Here is a 27,590-nt window from a genome sequence, read left to right on the forward strand (position 1 = left end):
ATGACTTGATTTCAAATAAAGAAGCTACACTGGGACCTCTCCATTTACTGTCCCCTCAAGCTGGCTCCAGATGCCTAACTTCTCATATCCCTTCATTCTGGTCTCTGTTCAGATATAACCCAGAGAGGACTACTGTGACCGGCCACTCCAGCATCTTTCTCACTTTATTCTCTTGTCAAATTTTATTTTAATTCACTTGGACTTATAACCTGACAGTATATACTTCCATATATTGTTTAATGTCTCTCTCCCTATCTTGTAATGTAAACACCATAAGGGCATGAGTCTATCTATATTGTCAATGCCTATTCCAGTACATAGCCTATAAGGAATGCTCTGTAGTAAGTTTGTTGTTGTGGTTGTTTGGAGCCATACCCAGCAGCACTCAGGGGTTACTCCTGGATCTGTGCCTAGAAATTGCTCCTGGCAAACTTGGGGGACCCAATGGAATGCCAGAGATCAAAGCCTGGTCTGTCCCAGGTCGGCTGCATGCAAGGCAAATGCTCTACCACTGAGCTATCACTCTGGCCCCTCTGCAGTTAGTATTGAACAAATAAAGGTGACAGAGAAGTAAAGAGGAGGCGCTCCAAAAGACCCCACCAAGGGCCAGAAAGATAATACAGGAACTAAGGCACTTGCCTTGATATGGCTGACCCCAGTTTGAATCCTAGCTCTTAATAAGGCTTCTTAAACACCACTAAAAGTGACCTCTGAGCAGAGGTCCATGAGTAAACCTTGAGCACTGTGGGTGTAACCCAAACTGTCCCCTCAAAAAAAAAAACCTCTAAGCATAGTGGGGAGACCTTTTCCAGTCACAAAGGGTCAACTAGGACAGCTTCCAGAAATTAGTGGGAAAAGCACAGAGATCATGTCTTGCTGGTAGACCTAGATTCCAGGTAGAGAGATCTTGGAAATGGTATGGGATCCTCAAGAGAATTCTAGCTAGAGTACTGAGAAGAAGGCATAGACTGCACATTTGGGAAGAGATAGAGAAATTCTATGGGGATAGGGGCTCCAGATTTCTGAAGAAGCCAGAGGCCCCATGGGATGAACTACCTCCTCAGTTATCTCCAGTAAGCCAGTTGGGAAGAAATGTAGCTGCAATCTCCAGAGGGCTGAGTGCTGAGACTGCAGGAAGCAACTAGTGAGTTCATTGCTGCATTGCCTACCTCCCAAAACTGGGCACCCCAGAACCACTGTGCTGGGGAGGCAAAGACAGAAGCTAGACTCTTGCTAGTTTGCCCTTACCTCTGGGACTAGCACCATTCTTTATTTTTTAAATTCGTTTTATGTGATCAGTGCTGGCTGGGATGTGGGGAGAAAGGAACTCTCATTCATTGCTGGTGGGAATGCCATCTTGTTCAGCCTTTATAGAAAACAATATGGAGATTCCTAAAAATTAAATTAAAATTGAGCTCCCATACGATCCAGCTATACCACTTCTAGAGATATAGCCTAGGAACATAAAAACACAACACAAGAATGCCTTCTGCACACCTGTATTCATTGCAGTGCTATTTACAATAGCCAGAATCTAGAAGCAACCCAGATGACTGACAACAGATGAGTGGCTAAAGAAACTGTGGTACATATACACAGTGGAATACTATGTAGCCATCAGAAGAGATGAAGTCATGAAATTTTTCCTATTAATGGATGGACATGGAATATATTGTGCTGAGTGCAATAAATCAGAAGGAGAGAGACAGAGAACAGTCTCTCTTATCTATGGGTTTTAAGAAAAGTAAAAAAAATTATTGTAATAATACACAGAGGCAATAGAGATGAGGGCTGGAAGGTCCGGCTCACAATCTGAAGCTTGCCACAAACTGTGGTGATTTTAGTTGGAGAATTGACTACACTGCAGCTGCCATGACAATGGTAGTGAGTGAGAGAAATAAAATGTCTGTTTGGAATAAAGGCAAGGGGTAAGGAAGAAGGGAGATGGAGGGCATTGGTGGTGGGAATGTGCACTGGTGAAGGGGGGTGTTCTTTTATTTATATAACTGAAACCCAACTACAATCATGTTTGTTATCATGGCTCTTAAATAAAGATATGTGTTTAAGAAGAAGAAAGAGGTAAGGCACTCACCTTGTGTGAAGCTGACCTAAACTATAAAGGGTCCAACCACTCCTAGAAAAACAATAAAATAAATTCATTTTATGTGGACGTATGAAGCATGCATGGCTGTGCTCAGGGCTAACTCCTGACTCTGTGCTCAGGGATTACTCCTGGCAAGGTTGGGGAACATATGGGGTGCTCAGGACCGAACCTCTGGCCCCAATAATCAGTTTAAATTCTTCCTGCTCCTGCTTTTACTAAAAGACTAGAGGCAGATCATTTCCAAAAGTACACTGTGACCTTAGAACCACACCGGAAACAGTGGGATAGGGAGAAGGACTTAATCACAATGTGCCACTTGATTCTGGAAGCCTGTGCCCTCCTAAGGAGAGGCTCTAGGGAGCTGCTCAGGCCCTCCTGGACAGCCCACTGAATCCACTGAGTGAACTTCCCAGGGTTTGTGCCCAATTCTGCAGAATAGAATCCTGCGCCCGGTTAATATTCACTTCCCAGCTGAACAGTCTGGCCCTGGATCCGCAGCTGCAAGCAGACAAGATACAGTAAGAGAAAGCTCTGTGAAGATGTATACCAGTCCCGTTTTCCTCCTCCAAGACCCAGGGTGTGTGTGTGTGTGTGTGTGTGTGTGTGTGTGTGTGTGTGTGTGTGTGTGTGTGTGTGTGTGTGTGTGTGTGTGTTTTGGGGCCACACCCGAAGGTGTGCTTAGGGTTCCTCCTGGCTCTGCCCTTTCGGGCAGGCTCCGAGGACCAAGCGGGACGGGATCGAACCAGTGGGCTACGGTATGCAAGGCAAACGCCCTACTCGCTCCGAAATTGCGGGAAGTTTGGGCGCGCTCTCACTCCTCTGACGCTGCAACCCAGTTTCTCCAGGTAAGGAAAAAAGCACCCTCCTGAGTTTTCAGGAACAGAAACTGGCGGAGTGATGGGTCACCAAGCCAGGTTTGTTCTCAGTCACCTACACTTAGATCTGAGTCTTAACTTCTCTCGAGCGTGTCCTGCCTCTCCGGCTTTCCACTCTCTGAAAGTGTTCCCGCCCCGTGGGCCAGCACTTCTCGCCGCGTGGCCCTGTATCTCCAAATCCCTCTATACCCGATCTCTGCTCCCACCCTGCTCCGGCCGGAGCCTGCCACTCTTTAGAAAAGTGCTCTCGGCCAGCGCTTCCCTCCGTTCGACCCAGGGAGCTTTGTCGGGTGCTCCGGAGCGCTGCGCGGGGTTGCTAGCCTCGCCGCCTTCCTGGGAGGGGCCGGGGGACCCGAACTAGCGCCGAGGGGGTGGGAGCTCAGCCCAGCGCGGTGTCCAGCGGACACCCAAGAGATCCCAAACTCCTCCCCTCTCTGCTCCTATTGGCCTTGGGCGCCCCCGCCCCTAGCGGCCAGCCCGGGCTGGGGGGCCCTTAGGCTACTACGGGGATAAATAGCTTCAAGCGCCTGGAGAGAAGTTAGGGGTGGAAAAAAGAGCCCCAGGGCGCCGCAGGAGCTGTCTCGCCGCGGAGGAGGGCTAGGGACAGTTGGTTTTGCATCCAAGTGCACTTTGCTCTCTTAGGGGAAGATCAGGGTTCGCCAAGTTTGGGGCAAAAGCCCTGCCACCGGCTTGGGGAAAGCCAGCCCCGGACTGCCACCACCCCGCCGCACCTTTTGCCAAGACATGGAGCTGCTGTCGCCTCCTCTCCGCGACGTGGAACTGACGGTGTCGGAAAGCTCTCTCTGCAACTTCGCCACGGCGGACGACTTCTACGACGACCCTTGTTTCGACTCCCCGGACCTGCGCTTCTTCGAGGACCTGGACCCGCGCCTGGTGCACGTGGGAGCCATCCTGAAGCCCGAAGAACACGCGCACTTCCCCGCCACGGTGCACCCCAGCGCGGGCGCCCGCGAAGAGGAGCACGTGCGCGCGCCCAGCGGGCACCACCAAGCCGGCCGCTGTCTCCTGTGGGCCTGCAAGGCGTGCAAACGCAAGACCACCAACGCCGACCGCCGGAAGGCCGCCACCATGCGCGAGCGGCGCCGCCTGAGCAAAGTCAACGAGGCCTTCGAGACGCTCAAGCGCTGCACGTCCAGCAACCCCAACCAGAGGCTGCCCAAGGTGGAGATCCTGCGCAACGCCATCCGCTACATCGAGGGGCTGCAGGCGCTGCTGCGGGACCAGGACTCCGCGCCCCCCGGCGCCGCCGCCGCCTTCTACGCGCCGGGACCGCTGCCCCCGGGTCGTGGTGGCGAGCATTACAGCGGCGACTCGGACGTGTCCAGCCCGAGGTCCAACTGCTCCGACGGCATGGTAAGTAAGCATGGAGAAGCCGGGGCAGGTATTACTGGGATGCGTTTGGAGAACGGTAGCTGGCCCTTGGAGAGGAGGATGGGGCGCGGGACTAGGGGGAGGGCGGTGGCGTGGGAATTGGAATGTGACCCGTGCTTGAGGTGGACTTCAATGTCCAAGAGCTGCAGTCAGAGTGGTTCCCTTGCACTTTGAGGGACCTCAGGCCATGTGCGACCTATCTATCCTAAAGGGGAATTTATTAGAAAACTAAGAGCAGGGACCAGAGCGATAGCGCAGCGGTAGGGCGTTTGCCTTGCATGCGGCTGATCCAGGACCTACCTGGGTTTGATTCCCCGGTGTCCCATATGGTCCCCTGAGCCAGGAACGATATCTGAGCGCATAGCCAGGAGTAACCCCTGAGCGTCTCCGGGTGTGACCCAAACACCACCACCACCACGAAAGAAAGAAAAGAAAGAAAGAAAGAAAGAAAGAAAGAAAGAAAGAAAGAAAGAAAGAAAGAAAGAAGGAAGGAAGGAAGGAAGGAAGGAAGGAAGGAAGGAAGGAAGGAAGGAAGGAAGGAAGGAAGGAAGGAAAGAAGAAGAAGAAGAAAGAAAGAAAGAAGAAGGAAAAGAAAAGAAAGAAGAAGAAAGAGAAAAGAAAGAAAGAAAGAAAAGAAAGAAAGAAAGAAAGAAGAAAGAGAAAGAAAGAAAGAAAGAAAGAAAGAAAGAAAGAAAGAAGAAACTAAGAGAAGTTTTTCCTTCACTCATCAGTTTATTTCCAAAGAGCCCCTAGGGCTTGAGATAAGGATCCGCTGCAGAATGCACAATTTAAGAGTGAGGCCCCAGTTTTCATCCCCGGTACCAAACAAAACTAAAGCCAAAATCAGTGCCCATAGAACTTAAGAAGATTTCTTGGATTCATTTGTCTTAACGTGCGGCTGGCTGCTCCTTCTTATACCTAACCCCCAACCAGGGCAAAGCCAACTCCTGGCTGAACTTGGGGAGTTGGGGTGGGGGGATTCCAGAGCACGAAACTTTCCCCTACCCACCCACAGCCCTGACTCTGGCGGCGTTTGCCTTTTGCAGATGGACTACAGCGGCCCTCCGAGTGGTGCCCGAAGGCGGAACTGCTACGAAGGCACTTACTACAGCGAAGCGCCCAGCGGTGCGTAGAATAGAACTCCCCTTTCCACCCCTAGACCTCTCCTAGGTCACGCCCCGATCCCTCACAGTAGCCCGATCTCCCAACCACACGCTTGCTAGGGTGCTCGGGAGATGGTGCAGGGAATGAAATGTCCCCGACTTTTGGTTCATTCGTCCGGGCGGGCGGGCGGCCGGCAGGAGTAGGGCTTAATCCCCGGAGACTAAGCTTTTCATCCCTTCCTCTCCCTCCGCTTCTAGAAGCCAGGCCTGGGAAAAGCTCCGCCGTGTCCAGCCTCGACTGCCTGTCCAGCATCGTGGAGCGCATCTCCACCGAGAGCCCCGGCGCGCCCGTGCTGGTGCTGAGCGACGCGCTGCCGGAGTCGTCTCCGGGTCCGCAAGACGGAGTGGCCGCCCCGAGCGAGAGCGAGAGCGCCCCGACTCCTTCCCCAGAGGCGGCCCCTCCGTGCCCCGCGGGCGCCAACCCCAACCCCATCTATCAGGTGCTCTGAGACGATAAGGGCAGCTACGTCCGAGTGTCCTGCAGCCCAGCCGCGGGAAAGGACGGAGTTCTGCGCGTCCCCAAAGATGGAGTTAAAAAAAAATAAAATAAAATAAAAGCTAATTTTCCGCTCTCAATCGCGCTTTAAAAGCGCAACCTCCGGAGGGAGGAGAGGCCAGAGGACTCGTGAGTTTCGACCTCCCGCATCCCCTAGCAAGGACCCAGTCCTTTTTTTCTGCAAGGACATAGTCCAGCACCTAGCCTGGTTGCAGCTGCATTGGGAGTTCGGGGTGCCTTTGCCTGCCAGAGCTCCAGGGGCTCTCTTTCTAGCTCTGGCCGAGCAGACCCAAGCATCGCCCTGGATGTTAACTGGGTTAACTGCCTTCACTTTTTTCCCAATACCCCCCGGGGACTCAGTCCAGTCTCATCCTGAGTGTAACAAGTGTAATGGAAACTACTCCCACCTCCTCCCTCCATCCCCTGTTCAGGACCACTTCTGTTTTTTTGTAATACTTTTGTAATCTACTCCTGTAAATAAGAGTTGCTTTTGCCAGAGCAGGAGCCCTTAGGGCGGTATTTATCTCTGAGGCATGGTGTGCAGTGCGACAGGGACTTTATATGTTTATACGGCCGGTGAGCTTGCCAAGGTGCTCGCTCGGATGTTTGAAATAAAGACGCTAATTTATACCTCTGTGGCTCCGATTTTCCATTGGGTTGAGGGCAAGATGAAAAGTGACATCCACAACCTGTGCAAACTGTCCAGCAGCGACCCCTGCAGGAAGCAGGGAGTAAGTAAGCAAAAAAAAAAAAAAAGTAGTTTGTGGCCTAGGTAGGGGGTGTTGCTGAAGAGAAATTTCCCAATAAGTAAGTAGGGAAGTCTCTGGCCAAGATGTGCACTGTCATAGTCAGACACAGATCACTGATTCTCAAGTCAGAATCCGTATTATAGTAATCTGAATCATTTTAAAAATTATATATTGGCAAGAGTGTTGGTCTTGCTGTGCATAGTGTTCAACTTACCTCACCACCACTAAATTCACCTCACCACCACCAAACTACCTACGAAAAGAATATTAAAAAGTATTTACTGTCAGTTATTATCAGGAAATGCAAATAAAAACAACCAAGAAAGTATCTCATGCCCCCTGTAAGAAGAACAAATAGTAAGACTGGTAGGGATGTGGTGAGAAAGGAACTCTCCTTCACTGTTGCTAGGAATGTTGTCTGGCCCAGCCCCCATGGAAAACTGTTTGGAAGTTTTGAGGGGGAACTCTCCCCAAGAATAGTTAATATAGCTTCCATATGACTTCCCAGTGACTCCACTTCTTCACATCTATTCCAAAATACAAAATCACTAAACCGAAAAGATATATGTACATTAATGTCCATTACAGCACTTACAGCCCCATTGTCCAATGGTAGACAAATAGATAAAGAAGTTGTGGTACAAATACACAATGTAATACACTATAAAGCCTCAAGAAAAAATGAAATCAAGAAGTTCATAGCAATCTGGGAGCCAAAGAGATAGTGCAGTGCATAGGGAGCTTGCTTTGCACATAGATGATCCCGGTTGAATCCTTGGGATCTCATATGGTCCCCCAAATGACCAGTAGTGATTCCTGAGCTAGAAGTAACCCCTAAGTAACACCAGGTGTGGCCCCAAAACAAAGCACACACACACACACAAACAAAAACTTCACTGCAACTTGGATGGAACTGGAGGTTAACATGTTGAATTAAATAAGGCTTCTCCCTGGAGAAGGACAAGCTTGCAATGGTCCTCATCTGTGTTTTCTTTTTAGAAATATACAACATAATATAAATATAAATAATATAAATTCACAACAAACTCTGAGTATAGAGTACACAACTGAGACCAGATTGGGGGAGGGAAGTTGGAAGATGGAGGAAGAACTGAATAATTTATGGCTTTCCTTTTGGGGTTGCATTTAAGTAAAGAACAGTAAGTCATAGTAGGTTTATCTGTCCCAAAAAGTTAGTACTAGTTTAAAAAACTCCTCAGATTATTTTTAACTGCATACAAAAATGACATTTTTACACACACACACACACACACACACACACACACACACACACACACAGCAAACCCTGAGTGTTGGGCTACCCTCAGAGGTACTCAAGGCTTATTCCTGAGTCTGTGTTCAGGGATCACTCCTACTAGTGCTTAGTGATCTGAGTAATTTATTTTTTTTTTAATTTTTTTTTATTTAAACACCTTGATTACATACATGATTGTGTTTGGGTTTCAGTCATAAAAGGAACACCACCCATCACCAGTGCAACATTCCCATCACCCAAGTCCCAAATCACCCTCCTCCCCACCCAACCCCCGCCTGTACCCTAAACAGGCTCTACATTTCCCTCATACATTCTCAATATTAGGACAGTTCAAAATGTAGTTATTTCTCTAACTAAACTCATCACTCTTTGTGGTGAGCTTCCTGAGGTGAGCTGGAACTTCCAGCTCTTTTCTCTTTTGTGTCTGAAAATTATTATTACAAGGGTGTCTTTCATTTTTCTTAAAAACCCATAGATGAGTGAGACCATTCTGCGTTTTTCTCTCTCTCTCTGACTTATTTCACTCAGCATAATAGATTCCATGTACATCCATGTATAGGAAAATTTCATGACTTCATCTCTCCTGACAGCTGCATAATATTCCATTGTGTATATGTACCACAGTTTCTTTAGCCATTCGTCTGTTGAAGGGCATCTTGGTTGTTTCCAGAGTCTTGCTATGGTAAATAGAGCTGCAATGAATATAGGTGTAAGGAAGGGGTTTTTGTATTGTATTTTTGTGTTCCTAGGGTATATTCCTAGGAGTGGTATAGCTGGATCGTATGGGAGCTCGATTTCCAGTTTTTGGAGGAATCTCCATATCGCTTTCCATAAAGGTTGAACTAGACAGCATTCCCACCAGCAGTGGATAAGAGTTCCTTTCTCTCCACATCCCCGCCAACACTGTTTATTCTCATTCTTTGTGATGTGTGCCATTCTCTGGGGTGTGAGGTGGTATCTCATCGTTGTTTTGATTTGCATCTCCCTGATGATTAGTGATGTGGAACATTTTTTCATGTGTCTTTTGGCCATGCGTATTTCTTCTTTGTCAAAGTGTCTGTTCATTTCTTCTCCCCATTTTTTGATGGGGTTAGATGTTTTTTTCTTGTAAAGTTCTGTCAGTGCCTTGTATATTTTGGAGATTAGCCCCTTATCTGATGGGTATTGGGTGAATAGTTTCTCCCACTCAGTGGGTGGCTCTTGTATCCTGGGCACTATTTCCTTTGAGGTGCAGAAGCTTCTCAGCTTAATATATTCCCATCTGTTAATCTCTGCTTTCACTTGCTTGGAGAGTGCAGTTTCCTCCTTGAAGATGCCTGTAATGTCCTGTAGTGTTTTGCCTATGTGCTGTTCTATATATCTTATGGTTTTGGGGCTGATATCGAGGTCTTTAATCCATTTGGATTTTACCTTTGTACATGATGTTAGCTGGGGGTCTAAGTTTAATTTTTTGCAAGTGGCTATCCAATTGTGCCAACACCACTTGTTGAAGAGGCTTTCCCTGCTCCATTTAGGATTTCCTGCTCCTTTATCAAAAATTAGATGGTTGTATCTCTGGGGAACATTTTCTGAGTATTCAAGCCTATTCCACTGATCTGAGGACCTATCCTTATTCCAATACCATGCTGTTTTGATAACTGTTGCTTTGTAGTACAGTTTAAAGTTGGGAAAAGTAATTCCTCCCATATTCTTTTTCCCAATGATTGCTTTAGCTATTCGAGGGTGTTTATTGTTCCAAATGAATTTCAAAAGTGTCTGATCCACTTCTTTGAAGAATGTCATGGGTATCTTTAGAGGGATGGCATTAAATCTGTATAATGCCTTGGGGAGTATTGCCATTTTGATGATGTTAATCCTGCCAATCCATGAGCAGGGTATGTGTTTCCATTTCCGTGTGTCCTCTCTTATTTCTTGGAGCAGAGTTTTATAGTTTTCTTTGTATAGGTCCTTCACATATTTAGTCAAGTTGATTCCAAGATATTTGAGTTTGTGTGGTACTATTGTGAATGGGGTTGTTTTCTTAATGTCCATTTCTTCTTTATTACTGTTGGTGTATAGAAAGGCCATTGATTTTTGTGTGTTAATTTTGTAGCCTGCCACCTTGCTATATGAGTCTATTGTTTCTAGAAGCTTTTTGATAGAGTCTTTAGGGTTTTCTAAGTAGAGTATCATGTCATCTGCAAACAGTGAGAGCTTGACTTCTTCCTTTCCTATCTGGATTCCCTTGATATCCTTTTCTTGCCTAATCGCTATAGCAAGTACTTCCAGTGCTATGTTGAATAGGAGTGGTGAGAGAGGACAGCCTTGTCTTGTGCCAGAATTTAGAGGGAAGGCTTTCAGTTTTTTCTCCATTGAGGATAATATTTGCCACTGGCTTGTGGTAGATGGCCTTCACTATATTGAGAAAGGTTCCCTCCATTCCCATTTGCTGAGAGTTTTGATCAAGAATGGGTGTTGGACCTTATCAAATGCTTTCTCTGCATCTATTGATATGATCATGTGGTTTTTATTTTTCTTGTTATTGATGTTGTGTATTATGTTGATAGATTTACGGATGTTAAACCAGCCTTGCATTCCTGGGATGAAACCTACTTGATCGTAGTGGATGATCTTCTTAATGAGGCATTGAATCCTATTTGCCAGGATTTTGTTGAGGATCTTTGCATCTGCATTCATCAGTGATATTGGTCTGTAATTTTCTTTTTTGGTAGCGTCTCTGTCTGGTTTAGGTATCAGGTGATGTTGGCTTCATAAAAGCTATTTGGAAGTGTTTCTGTTTGTTCAATTTCATGAAAGAGTCTTGCCAAGATTGGCAGTAGTTCCTCTTGGAAAGTTTGATAGAATTCATTAGTGAATCCATCTGGACCTGGGCTTTTGTTTTTCGGCAGACATTTGATTACTGTTTTAATTTCATCAATGGTGATGGGGGTGTTTAGATATGCTACATCCTCTTCCTTCAACCGTGGAAGATTATAAGAGTCCAAGAATTTATCCATTTCTTCCAGGTTCTCATTTTTAGTGGCGTAGAGTTTTTCAAAGTAGTTTCTGATTACCCTTTGAATCTCTGTCATATCAGTAGTGATCTCTCCTTTTTCATTCCTGATACGAGTTATCAAGTTTCTCTCTCTCTCTTTCTTTGTTAGGTTTGCCAGTGGTCTATCAATCTTGTTTATTTTTTCAAAGAACCAACTTCTGCTTTCGTTGATCTTTCGGATTGTTTTTTGAGTTTCCACTTCGTTGATTTCTGCTCTCAGCTTTGTTATTTCCTTCTGTCTTCCTGTTCTTGGGTCCTTTTGTTGAGCATTTTCTAGTTCTATTAGCTGTGTCATTAAGCTACTCAGGTAAGCTCCTTCTTCCTTCCTGATGTGTGCTTGCAAAGCTATAAATTTTCCTCTCAGTACTGCTTTTGCTGTGTCCCATAAGTTCTGAGAGTTTGTGTCTTTATTGTCATTTGTTTCCAGGAACCTTTTTATTTCCTCCTTGATTTCATCTCGGACCCACTGGTTATTGAGCATGAGGCTGTTTAACTTCCAGGTGTTAAAGTGTTTCTTCTGAGTCCCTTTGGAGTTCACAAATAATTTCAGAGCCTTGTGGTCAGCGAAGGTAGTCTGCAAAATTTCTATCCTCTTGATCTTATGGAGGTATGTTTTATGTGCCAGCATGTAGTCTATCCTGGAGAATGTCCCATGTACATTGGAGAGAATGTGTATCCAGGTTTCTGGGGATGGAGTGTCCTATATATATCCACTAGGCCTCTTTCTTCCATTTCTCTCCTCAGGTCTAGTATATTCTTGTTGGGTTTCAGTCTGGTTGACCTGTCCAGTGTTGACAAAGCCGTGTTTAGGTCCCCCACAATTATTGTGTTGTTGTAGATATTATTTTTCAGATTTGTCAGCAGTTGTATTAAATATTTTGCTGGCCCCTCATTCGGTGCATATATGTTTAGGAGAGTGAATTCTTCCTGCTCTACGTACCCCCTTGATTAATATAAAATGTCCGTCTTTGTCCCTTACAACCTTCCTGAGTATAAAGTTTGCATTATCTGATATTAGTATGGCCACTCCAGCTTTTTTATGGGTGTTGTTTGCTTGGATAACTTTTCTCCAGCCTTTATTTTGAGTCTATGTTTGTTCTGACTATTCAGGTGCGTTTCTTGTAGGCAGCAGAAGGTTGGATTGAGTTTTTTGATCCATTTAGCCACTCTGTGTCTCTTAACTGGTGCATTTAGTCCATTGACGTTGAGAGAAAGAATTGTCCTGGGATTTAACGCCATCTTTATTTCAAAATTTGGTGTGTCTTTTGGGTAGTCTTGTCTTAGATTAGGTCTTTCAGTTTTTCTCTTAAGACTGGTTTTGTGTCTGTGAAGTTTCTGAGCTGTTTTTTGTCTGTGAAACCATGTATTCTTCCATCAAACCGGAAAGTGAGTTTTGCTGGGTATAGTATTCTGGGTGAAGCATTCATTTCATTCAGTCTTGTCACAATATCCCACCACTGCTTTCTGGCATTGAGCGTTTCTGGTGACAGGTCTGCTGTAAATCTCAGGGAAGCTTGCTTGAACATGATTTCCCCTTTTGATCTTGCTGTTTTCAGAATTCTGTCTCTATCTGTGGGATTTGTCATTGTGACTAGGATGTGTCTTGGGGTGGTTTTTTCTGGGGTCTCTTTTGGTTGGTACTCTTCGGGCATGCAGGATTTGATCACATATATTCTTTAGCTCTGGGAGTTTCTCTTTAATGATGTTCTTGACCATTGATTCTTCCTGGAAATTTTCTTCCTGGGTCTCTGGGACTCCAATGATTCTTAAGTTGTTTCTGTTGATCTTATCATAGACTTCTATTTTCGTCTGTTCCCATTCTTTGACTAATTTTTCCATTGTCTGCTCATTTGCTTTAAGTTTTTGTCCAATCTCTCCTGCTGTATGGAATTGTTATGTATCTCATCTTCCACAGCACCAAGTCTATTCTCAGCTTCTGATACCCTGTCCCAGAGCTTATCCATTTTGTCATTCACTTCGTTTACTGAGTTTTTCAGGCCTGTTAGTTGACATGTTATTTCAGTTTGGAGTTTTGTCATTTCTGCCTTCATATTTTCTTGGTTCTTATTAGTGTTCTGTTCAACTCGATCCATGGTTTCTTGGAGTCTGTTGAGCACCTTCCATATTGCTAGTCTAAAGTCCTTATCTGAGAGGTTGATTAGTTGTTCAGTCATTATCTGGTCCTCAGAATTGTCATCTTCATTCTCTATGTCTGATGCTGGCCTGCGCTGTTTCCCCATTGTCACATTTGTATTGTGGGTTTTTCTACGTGTTGTAGTGGTATTCATTGTCTATATGATGTAGGCAGCACACTCCTCTGGCTCCTCCCTTTCTGGATGGGCTGACTTGCCTCTAAGGGAGGGGAGTCCTCCGTGGATGAAGCCTCACACTGGGTCAAATCTTAGGCCCGAGCATGTAACAGAGAAGACAGTCCAGAGAGAAATGTTTGCTTCTGTGATATAGCGCCGTTCTTAGTGTGATTTTTCCTTCTTGTTGCAATGGAGTTCTTTCCTTAGAAAGAGTGCACGGCCGCGTAGCGAAGCGGAGCGGCCGTGCTCCTCTGAGCCTCTTTTTGCCCCACTCGCAAGAGTTTCACGCAAGAGGACAGTAGACAGACATAGACAGGTCACACTCACAGTCTTTCACAGCTGAGCCCCACTGGGCCGGTGTACTTTCGCGGATTTTCCCCGCCTGGTGTCACACACAGGGAGCCAGCTTTTGCAAAGGATAGCCGGCTTTTATGCTCTGAAGTCCCTCCCTGAAAATGGCGTCTGGGCAAGCGAGGTTTCTGGAGGCTCTTTTTGCCCCACTCGCAAGAGTTTCACGCAAGAGGACAGTAGACAGACATAGACAGGTCACACTCACAGTCTTTCACAGCTGAGCCCCACTGGGCCGGTGTACTTTCATGATCTGAGTAATTTAAATGAGATCATTCCTGGCCCCACTTTGCAGGTTTTGATTTGATATGCATGCCCACCTCATAGAAAACATGTTTGAGTTCAAGGCTGGGTGATAAAACAGTATTTCCCAATAAGATAAGTCATCAAAATATTTTGGTTTCTTGGTGCATAAAACAGTCACATTTACACTCTAATGTAGTCAACAAGGTGTGCAATAAGATTCTGCCTTAAATATGCATGTGCATACTTGAAATGTGATGCAAAGACACAAAGTGAGCTCTGACTTGGGCGGGGAGAAGAAGGATCTTTGGGCCCGGAGAGATAGTGTTTGCCTTGAAGCAGCCCATCCAGGACCAAAGGTGGTTGGTTCGAATCCCGGTGTCCCATATGGTCCCCTGTGCCTGCCAGGAGCTATTTCTGAGCAGACACCCAGGAGTAACCCCTGAGCATCGCCGGGTGTGGCCCAAAAACCAAAAAAAAAAAAAAAAAAAAAAAAGAAGGATCTTCACAGTGCCATTAAATGATGTAAATCAAAATAGGCTGCTCTGTCACAAATGGTTGGTAGCAGCCTCAAAGCTTCCCAGGGAATTCTGAAATGCATGCAAAAGAAATGTATCTCTTACACAGAGTGAAATACCTTCACACACAGAGTGAACCTCAGGTGGGTCCAGAAAAGTCACTGATAATTTAAGACACTGGGTGCCACCCAGAGTTACTATGGATACATTGGAGGTCAAGGGGTCAAGGTCACAGAGTAAGAGCACAAAATTTAATGAGTATGAAGGCCTGTAATTTGCCTTTTAGTGTGGCCACAAGGGGATCACAGGGAAGATAAGACAAACACAGAAGCCTCCACTCAGCTGGTCTCCCAGGAGCCAGAATTTGTAAGGAAAGGTGCACTGGCTAACCTGCAAGGTCAGTGGCAGCTGGAGTGCTTTCAATAAACTATAAACATTCTGAGATCTGCAGATGTCATGGGTTTGTCCAGATGCTGAGAAGGATTCTTGGATGAGGGGATACTTGCACTTTGTCTTTGAGAAACAAGAGAAGACAACAGGACTCCCACAAATCTGTAAGAAAAAATATACACACAACTTCTGCCTTCCTGGGCTAGCAATTTTCAGAAAATCTTGACAAAATTCTTCCCTGTCAAACTCACCACCCAAAAAAGAGTTAATCCCCAGTCACATACCACCCCAATCCCAATTCCCACACAGAGACCTGAAGAGTGCCCTCAAAATTTCACTTATAGACATCTTTATTTCTTAAAACTCTACAGGCTATTTCCTTGTTTTAGGGAGGGGACACCCCTGGTGGTGGTGCACCGAGGTTATCCCTAGAGTAGTGTTTAGGAGACCCCTGCAGTGCCAGGGATAAACTTTTATCTCCTGCATGGAAAGCTTGTGCTCAACACTTTGAACCACCTTCCTGGTACCCCCAGGTCCTCTTCATAACTGCTTAATCAGAGGGGGTATAGCTCAGTGGTAGAGCATTTGACTGCATAACTGCTTACTCAGTAGCAAACTCTAAAAATGAAAAAAACTCTAAAAATGAAGATCTGCTAACCTAGGAAGTACCTCAACACTTGTCTGAGGCTTTGCTTCCTGTCTCCCCATCCCCAAACCCCTGAAAACTTCTCTCTCCACACAGAGGTGCTGTCACCAGCTTTTCCTCTGGCCACTGCTCTGAAAGCACCTTGGGGGTCTTTAAACCTTTCTCTTTAAGCACTTTTGAGGCTCTTTTAATAATTCACCTGTTTAGTAGATGTCGGATCTGGTGCTGGCTGAAAACAGACCAGTGTTTATAGTTCCTTCACCAGGGGAGCACCTGGGCCCACCAGGAGACGAGCTCTTTGTGCAGCTAGTTACATAATGAGGCTGTGTGTTATCATGGGGTATATGGGATAGGAGGGTGGGAATAGAAAGTCTGGATAAGCAAGTAACCCCTAATAAGGAGTGATAATAATATAACATAACATAATATAAGCAATTATTTAATAATTATATAATTTTATATTGTATAAATTATTGTTTAATTGTTAATAATGATTAAAATAATAATAATAATAATAAAAGTTTTAAAAGAGGTTGCTCAGGGAAGAACCTAAGAAGGATGTGCTGGACTAAGGAAATAAGAAATCTGAAAGTGACACACAGCCAAACAGCACCTTTATCAAACTTCAAATGACCACCAGGAGGTGTCGGAGGGCACTGGGGAATGGTAGGGTCACAGTAAATATCACTTCGACTTTGTTCTGAGGGCACTAGAGAACCTTGGAGAAATCAGAGCAGGAGGAGATTACAAATTCAATTCTATTTTAGAAAGGCCAGCCCGGCCTGCCAAAATAGACAGGAGCGAACCAAAGCTGAAGCTGGATGACTTATTAGAAGGGTCTTGAGCAATAGTGCAGCAGGTAGGGTGCTTGCCTTGCACATGATCAAGGTAGGTTTGATTCCTGGCACCATATATGGTCCCTTGCAGTCAACCAGGAGTGATTCCTGATTGAAGAGGCTGGAGTAAATCCTGAGCAACACCAGGTGTGGCCCAATGCCCCCTACACAAACACACACACACACACACACACACACACACACACACACTTAAAAATGATTTGTCAGAATTCCATCAGGGATACTCAGAGAAGACATTGAAAGAACTGGGGAGTGAGTAGGGGAGAGAACAAAGATCACAGAAGTGCAGCAAACTTTATGAAGAGAGTGGAGGTGCTGGCTGAACTGGTAGGATATAACCACAGACAACAAATCCAGTAAACAAACAATAGTGTCTTTGATGGCAAGAAAACTACAAGGAAAAGAGGCGGTGCAGTAAAAGATGAGGACAGCCAGGGGGAGAGAGCCAGCAGACTTTCTGACTCAGGGTCTATCATGGCTCTATGGCTCCACTTGCAGGAGATGAATTGGCCTTTGCTTTTTGAGGTGGGGCCACACCAGTGACGCTCAAGGGTTACTCCTGCCTATGTGCCCAGAAATTGCTCCTGGCTTGGGGGACCATATGGAACTCTGGGGAATTGTGTAAGGCAAATCCCTAACGCTGCACCATCCCTCCAGCCTAGGCCTTTGCTTTTTAAAATTTTTATTTTAATTGGTCACTTTTATTCTTAAGTTCTTTTTAATATAATTAATTAATTTTAGCACTGTAGTTACAAAATTGTTCATGATACCCTTTCATTAGCAATAGTGCAAAACACCATGTCAAAAAAGAAAAAAGAGATAAGTAAAATGCCTGTCCCAGAGGCAGGCGGTGAAGGTTGGATGGAAGGGAAACTGGGGACATTGGTTGCTGGAGATATGCACTGGTGAAGGCTGGTAGACATTTTATGACTGAAATGAACCATAAAAGGTTTCTTGCTCTTAGAGCCACTTCCACCTGTGCTGAATCTGAGAAAACATCAAAGGCAGGATCTCCCTGGGCATGCACAGATATGTACATGTATACACATGGATACATACATACACACATGTATGTATGCTAGGTACATAGACAAACACAGGAATTCACAAGCATGCATGTGTGTACATGCTGGTGTGCATAAGCTTGAATGTGTAAGTACACATTCATACGCATGCATCGGTGCATGAAAATACACACATTAGATGGAAATATGCAAGTATTTACATCTCTGCTCATATGTGCTTTTTGTATAGCTCACATGTGCCCAGAGCATTCCCCCAAAACAAAGGCAGAGTAGCAGAGAAGCTAAATCTTCTCTCCTGTGAGGAAGCTATTTAGAAGACTCTGAAAGAAGCCCTAGAACTATCTGTACATGAGTTTTCTTTCTTTTAAAAAAAATTTTTTTTTTGTTTTTGGGCCACACCCGGTGGTGCACAGGGGTTACTCCTGGCTGTCTGCTCAAAAATAGTTCCTGGCAGGCATGGGGGACCATATGGGACACCGGGATTCGAACCAGCCACCTTTGGTCCTGGATCGGCTGCTTGCAAGGCAAACACCGCTGTGCTATCTCTCCGGGCCTCTTTTTAAAAAATTTGCCAAAGAAAATCATTTTAGCCAATTAGTATGACCATCATCTTTTTCTATTCTGAGTTTTTCCTTATGAGGGGTGGCATTTATGGGTATGCTGTAATCCTGCCCAAAGGTATACATTTGGTTTTAGTTCAGTAAAATAGATTATAAACAAGTAGACTATAAAACAGGAACAATTGTGAAAAACAATTGAGTATACACAAGCGATTCTGACATCTAGATGACAACTATATCCACAAAATATATCTAGAGTTAAAATATCAGTTTATTGAAAAAGAACTTTTGAAAGGAATTGATTGGAAATGACACTTGCAATGTTTGGTAACCCAATCAATGTAGAAGAATGAATCATACGAACACTTTGAGGAAAAGATCATCTCCTTTTCGATGATCTAACACAAAATACTGCATTCAAAATAGTAAACATAATATCAATCATATGTCATATTAACAAGACTGTAACATCAACAAATCATTTTAGCCATTAAAACTTAGTCAGCAAAGTAGAAAGCTCAAAATACTTTGAACTTTTAGTTTATAGATGAGAGAAACAAATCTTGTCTCCAAACTTGATGCCTCTGCAAATGTTGACACCAGAATTTCAGAGTGATGAGCTTAAAGTTTTCCTATATGATCAGTGATATAAAACAAACTTGATCAATGACATTGAAATAAATACTAATTATCTGAATTATCTCTCAATTCTCAAATATATAAGGTGATATCATAAAAAAAACCATTGTCATACAAAGAAGACTCAAAATAAATTCAACTGAGGTTGAAATGAGTGGATACAAGAGGCTGAAATGAGAGGATAAGAAAAGGGAGTAAGAGAAAAGCAGAAGGTTATTGTAAATAGTGCTGCTAAAGACAGAGTAGTGCCGAGTGTCACATCCCACTCAGGAGGGGCACACACCAGAAGGTGTAGTGCTCTCCTGAAAAGGAATTATTTGCCAAAAAGGCCCGCTTAGAGCAGTCAAAATCAGTTGACCCTTTGCGTGGATTGTTTGGCCATAATTCTAAAGTGGCTGTAACTATCTCTCTCTTTATTTTTAACCAATATTAAAATCAAGCCTTAGTACATTCTTTCTAACAAAGGAGGACAGTACAAATCCCGCCAAAAGTCTCCCATTAACCAGCTCTTGTGATTTTTGCTACTTTGGCGCCAAGATCAGGTTTTTCCAAACACTTAGCTCATGAGTAAAGTAATTTTCAGTTTTCCCCTGCTTACTCAAAACAAAGTAATTTTCAGTTTTCCCCCAAAACTCTAAAACATTTCTCTCTCTTTCCACTTCCCTGAAAATTACCTGTTTCCCCCTGCTTACCCAAAACAAAACTAACCCAAAACAAAACTGCCTTTTCACCTTCAGTATCGGTTCTTTAATATGCTAATTTAAGCCAGGGTCCTTCATTCTTTTCCTAGTTTCTTTGATGTCAAAAATTTACACCCTGCATTCCAAACCTCAACCTTAAAAAGCAGCCAGCTCAAAAAATAAATTTGTCTTCGTCTTTCTAGACCAAGTCCCCATGCAATCTGTGTGGTCTCATTCATTTTTACAATATTGTTCCGTCTTTCGCCATTCCGTGTACCCACTCTCTCCCCGTGAAAGTTTTTCTCGAACTCCACAAAGGATCTGTTTGCAGGCGCTGGCGTCTTGCAACAGAATTGGCTCACAGCAGCCGAGGACTTTTCTGTATGGTGTTTTGGGTTCCCAGGATATATCCCTAGGAGAGGCATTGCTGGATCATATGAACAACTTCTAGTTTTTTGAGAAATATCCATATTTTTCCCAAAAAGGCTGGGCAGTCTACATTCCCACCATCAGTGAATGAGAGTCCCTTTCTTCCCACATCTGCACCAGTATTTATTGTTCTTGTTCTTTGTGATGTGTGCCAGTCTTTGTGGTGTGAGATATTACCTCATTGTTGTTTTGATTTGCATCTCCCTAAATATTAGTGATGTGAAACATTTTTTTCATTTGACTATCTCTATTTCTTTTTCAAGAAAATGTCTGTTAGTTTCTTCTTCCCATTTGTAGATGGGGTTAGATATTTTTCTTGCTAAGTTCTATCAGTGCCTTGTATATTTTTAGATATTAAGCCATTATCTGATGGGTATTGGGTGAATAGTTTTTCCCATTCCATGCATAGTTTTGTAATCTTTATAGCCAGAATCTGGAAATAATCCAAGTGCCCAAGAACAGATGAGTGACTAAAGAAACTATGGTTTATCTACACACAGCTGTTAGGAAAAATGAAGTCATGAAATTTGCTTATACATGGATGGATATGGAGATATGAGTGAATTGAGTCATAGGGAGAGGGATAGACATAGTAATTTCACCCATTTGTAATAGAAAAGAAAAATAAAACATAGTATGGGGATAATATCCAGAGACAATAAAGATGAAGGCCAGGTTCATGGTAGGAAGCTTGCCACAAAGAATGGTGAATGCAGTTAAGGTAGTGAATGGTACACTGTGACAATGATAGTTGGAAATGATCACGCTGGAGAAGAATTGAGTGCTGAAAGGGAATAAAGTGGTATGCATGGTACCCCTTCACTAGTAAGAGTGCAAACCACAGTGTCAAAAAATAAAAGAGAGAGAAGTAAAATATCTGCCTCAAAGGCAGGTTGGGGAGGGTGGATGGGAAACTGGCAACATTGGAGACGGGAAATGTACTAGTGCAAGGGTGGTTTACATTCTATGACTGAAACTCAACCATGAACAATTTTGTGACCAGGATGCTTAAATAAAGTAATTGTAAAAAAAAAAAAAAGACCCAGAGAGAGAAGAAGATATACAGTCTCAAGAAACTGAGGCTGACAGAAAGACTAGCAGCAGAGTCCTCTTTGTGACTCAGAAGCTCCATTTTTGTACCCAGGTCAATGCCCCAAGAAGAACGTGGCAGCAGAGCGGCTGAACATTTCTATCAGTCAATGAGCCACAACGCTTAATAAACACTTCCAGACTGCAATGGTCACAAATGAATAGCAATTCAGAATCCCACCACAGTTAGTGAGTGAAGATAGTAGCTCTGAAGACACAGTGTCAGCCAGCTATGTAGTCTCTCTGATACGAATTTTGGAGAGGAAATGTTGAGGATGTTGAAGGAACTCAAAGAAACCATGCTTTGGACAGCCAATAAGACTCAAGAGGCTCTGAGATGTAAATTGAAAAAAAAAAGTTCAAACAGAAAGAAAAAAGCAGAAAAAATAAATGAGGGGGAAGAGAGACAAAAATGATGATTATGGCTTGCTCCTGGAGCACATGTTCTCTTCTATGAACATGTATTCTATGAAAGTATCTCACTTGCTTGTCTTCGTTTCTTTGACTGTTTCCACTCTGGAGATGCCTGTATTCTTTCTTGAACATATACTTCCTTTTTTGTTCTCCCCTCACATATTTCTCTTTTTCTCCCTCTTATATATTTCTAAATGTGTTTCAATAAAAACGGTCCTGCTTCACCAAAAAAAAAGAAAGTGATGGTGTTAATAATGAAGAACAACTGGGGCTGGAGAGATAGTACAGAGGGCAAGGTGCTTATGTTGGAGGCAGCCAACTCTAGTTTTGTCTCTGGCACCACATCATATGATCTCCTGAGCACGGCCAGGAGAACAATCCCTGAGGCTAGAGCCAGGAGTAAGCTCTGAGCACTTCTGTATATGCCCCAAAAATAATAATAATCTTAATAATAATAATAATAATAATACAATAATGAAGAACAAGTTGGGTTTTTTCTCTGACCTATAAAACACAAGTCCTCACATGGAAACTATTATGCTGAATGAAATAAGTCAGAGGGAGAGAGATAGACACAGAATAGTCTCACTCATCTATGGGATTTAAGAAAAATAAAAGACATTATTGTAATAATACCCAGAGACAATAGAGATGAGGATTGAAAGCAGTTGCCCATAATATGAAGCTTACCACAGAGAGTGGTGAATGCAGTTAGAGAAATAACTACACTGACAACTATCATGACAATAGTAGTGAGTGAGAAACATAGAATGCCTATCTGGAATACAGGCAGGGGGTGAGGGAGGAGGAAAATGGGGAGATATTGGCGGTGGGAAGGTTGCACTGATGAAAGGGGGCATTCAACTACAAATGTGTTTGTAAATCATGGTGCTTAAATAAAGATATTATTTTAAAAATAAATTAATTTTTTTTTGCTTTTGGGGCCACAGTCTATGACACTCAGGGATTACTTCTGGCTATGGGCTCAGAAATCACTCCTGGCTCAGAGGACCATCTGGAATGCTGGGGGACTGATCTAGTCCTAGATCGGCCATTTACCAAGCAAACACCTTACCACTGTCCTATCGCTCCAGCCCTTAATTAAAAATTTTTAGAAAATGCAAGTCTTCTGCCACAACTTACTATTATTAAAGAAAACAGCCTAAGAATCTATTTAAGGTGTCTTTCCGGCCGGAGTTGTGGATAAGACAGACTCTGCTGGGCCCCTTAAGCTAGGCAGACATTGTGGGGCTTCCCCAGGCTTGCTTCAACCTGGGAACTTTGATCTTCTCTGGCATTCATCCCCTGATGGCTTGCCTCTGCTGAGGTGAGTCTTTCCGGGCCAGAGTTGCGGATAAAGCTGACTCTGCTGGCCCCCTTAAGCCCACCTATAAGGGGTAGAAGCAGAGGAGTGCGGCTGCTCCGCTTTGCTTCGTGGCCACGTACCCCACCTAGCCAATGAATACCACCACAACACGTAGAAAAACCCACAGCATAAGCGTGACAATGGGGAAACTATGCAGACCAACTTCAGCCATAGAGAATGAAGATGGAAACTCTGATGACTCAACAATGGCCAATCACCTAAGCAGTCTTTCAGAAATGGAGTTTAGAGAAGAAATATGGAGGTTGCTCACAGAACTCAAAGAAAGTATAAATCAGAACACTAATAAAAATCAAGAGAATATGAAGATAGAAATCAGAAAACTCCAAACTGAAATATCAGGTCAAATAACAGGTCTGAAAAACTCAGTAGACGAATTGAAGAACATAATGGATGAGCTTTCCAACAGGTTAAAAGCAGCTGAGGATAGAATTAGTGCGCTGGAAGATGAGATGCATAACAACTTTACACAGCAGAAGAGATTGGAAAAAAAGCCTTAAATCAAAGAATATGAGCAGATGAAAATAGAAGTCTTTGATAAGCTCAACAGAAACAACTTTAGAATCATCGGAGTCCCAGAGACCCAGGAAGAATCAATAGTCAAGAACATCATCACAGAGAAACTACCAGAGATAAAGAAAACGTGTGACCAAATCCTGCATGCCTGAAGAGTACCAGCTAAAAAAGACCCCAGGAGAAACACCCAAGACACATCCTAGTCACAATGATGAATTCCACAGATAGAGATAGAATACTGCAAGCAGCAAGATCGAAAAGGGAAATTACATTCCAGAGAGCATCCTTGAAATTTACAGCAAACCTGTCACCAGAAACACTCAAGGCCAGAAGGCAGTGGTGGGATATAGTGACAAAACTCAATGAAATAAATGCTTTGCCAAGAATACTGCACCCAGCAGAACTCACTTTCAGGTTTGAAGGAAGTATACATGGCTTCACAGATAAACAACAGCTCAAAAACTTTACAGACTCAAAACCAGCCTTAAAAGGAAAACTGAAAGATCTATTCTAAAGACAAGACAGAACAAAAAACACACCAAACTTCTACACAAAGATGGCAATAAATCCCATGACAATTATTTCTCTCAATGTCAATGGACTAAATGCACCAGTTAAGAGACACAGAGTGGTAAAATGGATCAAAAAACTGAAGCCAACCTTCTGCTGCCTACAAGAAACACACCTAGTCAGAATAAACATAAACTTAAAATCAAAGGCTGGAGGAAAATCATTCAAGCAAACAACACCCTTAAAAAGTGGGGGTGGTCATACTAATATCAGATGACACAAACTTTATACTCAGAAAAGTTGTAAGGGACAAAGATGGATATTATGTACTAATCAAGGGATTTGTACAGCAGGAAGAAATCACTCTCCTAAATCTATATGCACCCAATGAGGGACCAGCAAAGTATTTAATACAATTGTTGACAAATCCAAAAAAGGATATCAATAATAACACAATAATTGTGGGAGACCTCAACACAGGCTTGTCAACACTTGATAGGTCAACCAAATGGAAGCCCAACAAAAATATACTAGACCTGAAAAGAGAAATGGAAGAAAGAGGCCTAGTAGATATATATAAGACACTCCATCCTCAGAAACCTGGATACACATTCTTTTCCAACATACATGGGTCATTCTCCAGGATAGACCACTTGCTGGCACATAAAACATAACTCCATAAAATCAAAAAGATAGAAATTTTGCAGGCTACCTTTGCTGACCACAAGGCTCTGAAGTTAGATGTGAACTACAAAGGGACACAGAAGAAAAAATTTAACACCTGGAAATTAAACAGCCTACTACTGAACAACCAGTGAGACCGATATGAAATCAAAGAAGAAATCAAAAATTTCCTGGAAACAAACGACAATGAAAACACAAACTATCAAAACCTATGGGATACAGAAAAAGCGGTACTGAGAGGAAAATTTATAGCTTTGCAAGCACACATCAGGAAGGAAGAAGGAGCATACATGAATAGCTTAATGACGCAGCTTATAGAATTAGAAAATGATCAACAAAAGAAACTAAAAATAGGGAGACAGAAGGAAATAACAAAGCTGAGAGCAGAAATCAATGACATGGAAACCCAAAAAACAATCCAAAAGATCAACGAAAGCAGAAGTTGGTTATTTGAGAAAATAAACAAGATTGATAGACCATTGGCAAAACTCACAAAGCAAAAGAGAGAAAGAAACTTGATAACGCGTACTAGAAATGAAAAGGGAGAGATCACTACAGATATTGCAGAGATTCAAAGGGTATTCAAAGAAACTCTATGCCACTAAATATGAGAACCTGGACGAAATGGATAAATTGAACTCATATAACCTTCCACGGTTGAATAAAGATGTAGCATATCTAAACACCCCATCACTATTGAGGAAATTAAAACCGTAATCAAAAATTTGCCCCAAAACAAAGCCCAAGCCCTGATGAATTCACAAATTAATTCTTTCAAACCTTTCAAGAGGAACTACTACCAATCCTGGCCAGGCTCTTTTATGAAATCGAAAAAACAGGAACACTTCCAAATAGCTTTTATTAAGCCAACATCACCTGCCAAAAAAGAAAATTACAGACCAATATCCCTGATGAACACAGATACAAAGATCCTCAACAAAATCCTGGCGAACAGGATCCAGTGCCTCATCAAGATCATTCATTTTGATCAAGTAGGTTTCATCCCAGGAATGCAAGGATGGTTTAACATCAATAAATCTATCAACATAATACACAATATAAACAACAAGAAAAATAAAAATCACATGGTCATATCAATAGACGCAGAAAAAGCATTTGGTAAGGTTCAACACCCATTCTTGATGAAAACTCTCAGCAAGATAGGAATAAAAGGAACCTTACTCAATATAGTTAAAGCCATCTACCAGAAGCCAGTGGCAAATATTATCCTCAGTGGAGATAAACTAAAATTCTTCCCTCTAAATTCTGGTACAAGACAAGGCTGTTCTCTCTCACCACTCCTATTCAACATAGTACTGGAATTATTGGCTATAGAGATTAGGCAAGAAAAAGATATCAAGGGAATCCAGATAGAAAAGGAAGAAGTCAAGCTCTCACTGTTTGCAGATGACATGATACTCTACTTAGAAAACTCTAAAGACTCTACCAAAAAGCTTCTAGAAATAATAGAGTCATATAGCAAAGTGGCAGGCTACAAAATTAACACACAAAAATCAATGGCCTTTTTAAACACTAATAATGATAGGGGGGAAATGGACATTAAGAGAACAATCCCATTCACATTAGTGCCACACAAACTCAAATATCTTGGAGTCAACCTGACTAAAGATGTGAAGAATCTATACAAAGAAACTATAAAACACTGCTCCAAGAAATAAGAGAGGACACGTTAAAATGAAACACATACCTTGCTCATGGATTGGCAGGATCAACATCATTAAAATGGCAATACTTCCAAAAGCATTGTACAGATTTAACGCGATTCCCCTAAAGATACCCATGACATTCTTCAAAGAAGTGGATCAAACACTTCTGAAATTCATTTGGAACAATAAACAACCTCGAATAGCTAAAACACTCCTTGGGAAAAGGAATATGGGAGGCATTACTTTCCCCAATTTTAAGCTGTATTACAAAGCAATAGTTATAAAAACAGCATGGTATTGGAATAAAGACAGACCCTCAGATCAGTGGAATAGGCTTGAGTACTCAGAGAAGGTTCCTCAGACATATAACCACCTAGTTTTTTATAAAGGAGCAAGAAATCCTAAATGGAGCAAGGAAAGCCTTGTGTTGGCACAATTGGTTAGCCACTTGCAAAAAAGCGAACTCAGACCCCCAGCTAACACCATGTACAAAGGTAAAATCCATATGGATTAAAGACCTTGATATCAGATCTGAAACTTTAAGGTATATAGAACAACATGTAGGTGAAACACTCCAGGACATTGAGACTAAAGGCATCTTTAAGGAGGAGACAGCACTTTCCAAACAAGTGGAAGCAGAGATAAACAGATGGGATCATATTAAGCTGAGAAGCTTCTGCATCTCAAAGGAAATAGTGCCCAGAATATAAAGGCCACCCACTGAGTGGGAGAAATTATTCACCCAATACTCATCAGATAAAGGACTAATATCCAAAATTTACAAGGTACTGACAGAACTATACAAGAAAAAAACAACTAACCCCATCAAAAAATGGGGATAAGAAATGAACAGACACTTTGAAAAAGAAGAAAGGCAAATGGCCAAAAGGCACATGAAAAGATGCTCAACATCCCTAATCGTCAGGGAGATGCAAATCAAAACTACTATGAGGTACCACCTCACGCCACTGAGATTGGCACACATCACAAAAAAAGGAAAACAAGCAGTGCTGGCGGGGATGTGGAGAGAAAGGAACTCTTTTTCACTGCTGGTGGGAATGCCGTCTAGTACAACCTTTATGGAAAGTGATATGAAGATTCCTTCACAAACTGGAAATTGAGCTTCCATACGATCCAGCTATACCACTGAGGAACACAAAAATACAATACAAAAATCCCTTCATTACACATATATTCATTGCAGCGCTATTTACAATAGCCAGACTCTGGAAACAACCAAGATGCCCTTCAACAGATGAGTGGCTAAAGAAACTGTGGTACATATACACAATGGAATACTATGCAGCCGTCAGGAGAGATGAAGTCATGAAATTTTCCTATACATGGATGTACATGGAATCTATTCTGCTGAGTGAAGTAAGTCAGAGGGAGAGAGAAAGACACAGAATGGTTTCACTCATCTATGGGCTTTAAGAAAAATGAAAGACATTTTTAACAGTATCTCAGAGACAAGAGAGATGAGGGCTGGTAGGTGCATCTCATGACATGAAGCTCATTACATAGAGTGATGAGTGCAGTTGGAGAGATGACTACACTGAAAACTATCATAACAATGTGAATGAATGAGGGAAG

General features: G+C 42.9%; 2 protein-coding genes across 2 annotated transcripts in view; both read left to right on the forward strand.

The window, feature by feature from the left end:
• Positions 1-3,723: 3,723 nt before the first annotated feature.
• MYOD1 (myogenic differentiation 1) lies at positions 3,724-5,983 on the forward strand. Its single transcript, XM_049781074.1, has 3 exons — positions 3,724-4,353; positions 5,418-5,496; positions 5,733-5,983. The coding sequence occupies exons 1-3, from the start codon at positions 3,724-3,726 to the stop codon at positions 5,981-5,983; spliced, it is 960 nt and encodes a 319-aa protein (XP_049637031.1).
• A 580-nt stretch (positions 5,984-6,563) lies between these two features.
• Positions 6,564-27,590, forward strand: part of KCNC1 (potassium voltage-gated channel subfamily C member 1) — a 71,887-nt gene continuing 50,860 nt past the window's right edge. The window contains 2 exon segments of the mRNA XM_049780676.1: positions 6,564-6,765; positions 14,794-14,904. Of these exon segments, the coding sequence (XP_049636633.1) occupies positions 6,564-6,765; positions 14,794-14,904 (313 nt within the window).

Source organism: Suncus etruscus, chromosome 9, assembly GCF_024139225.1.
Source record: "Suncus etruscus isolate mSunEtr1 chromosome 9, mSunEtr1.pri.cur, whole genome shotgun sequence".
NCBI classification, from domain to species: Eukaryota; Metazoa; Chordata; class Mammalia; order Eulipotyphla; family Soricidae; genus Suncus; species Suncus etruscus.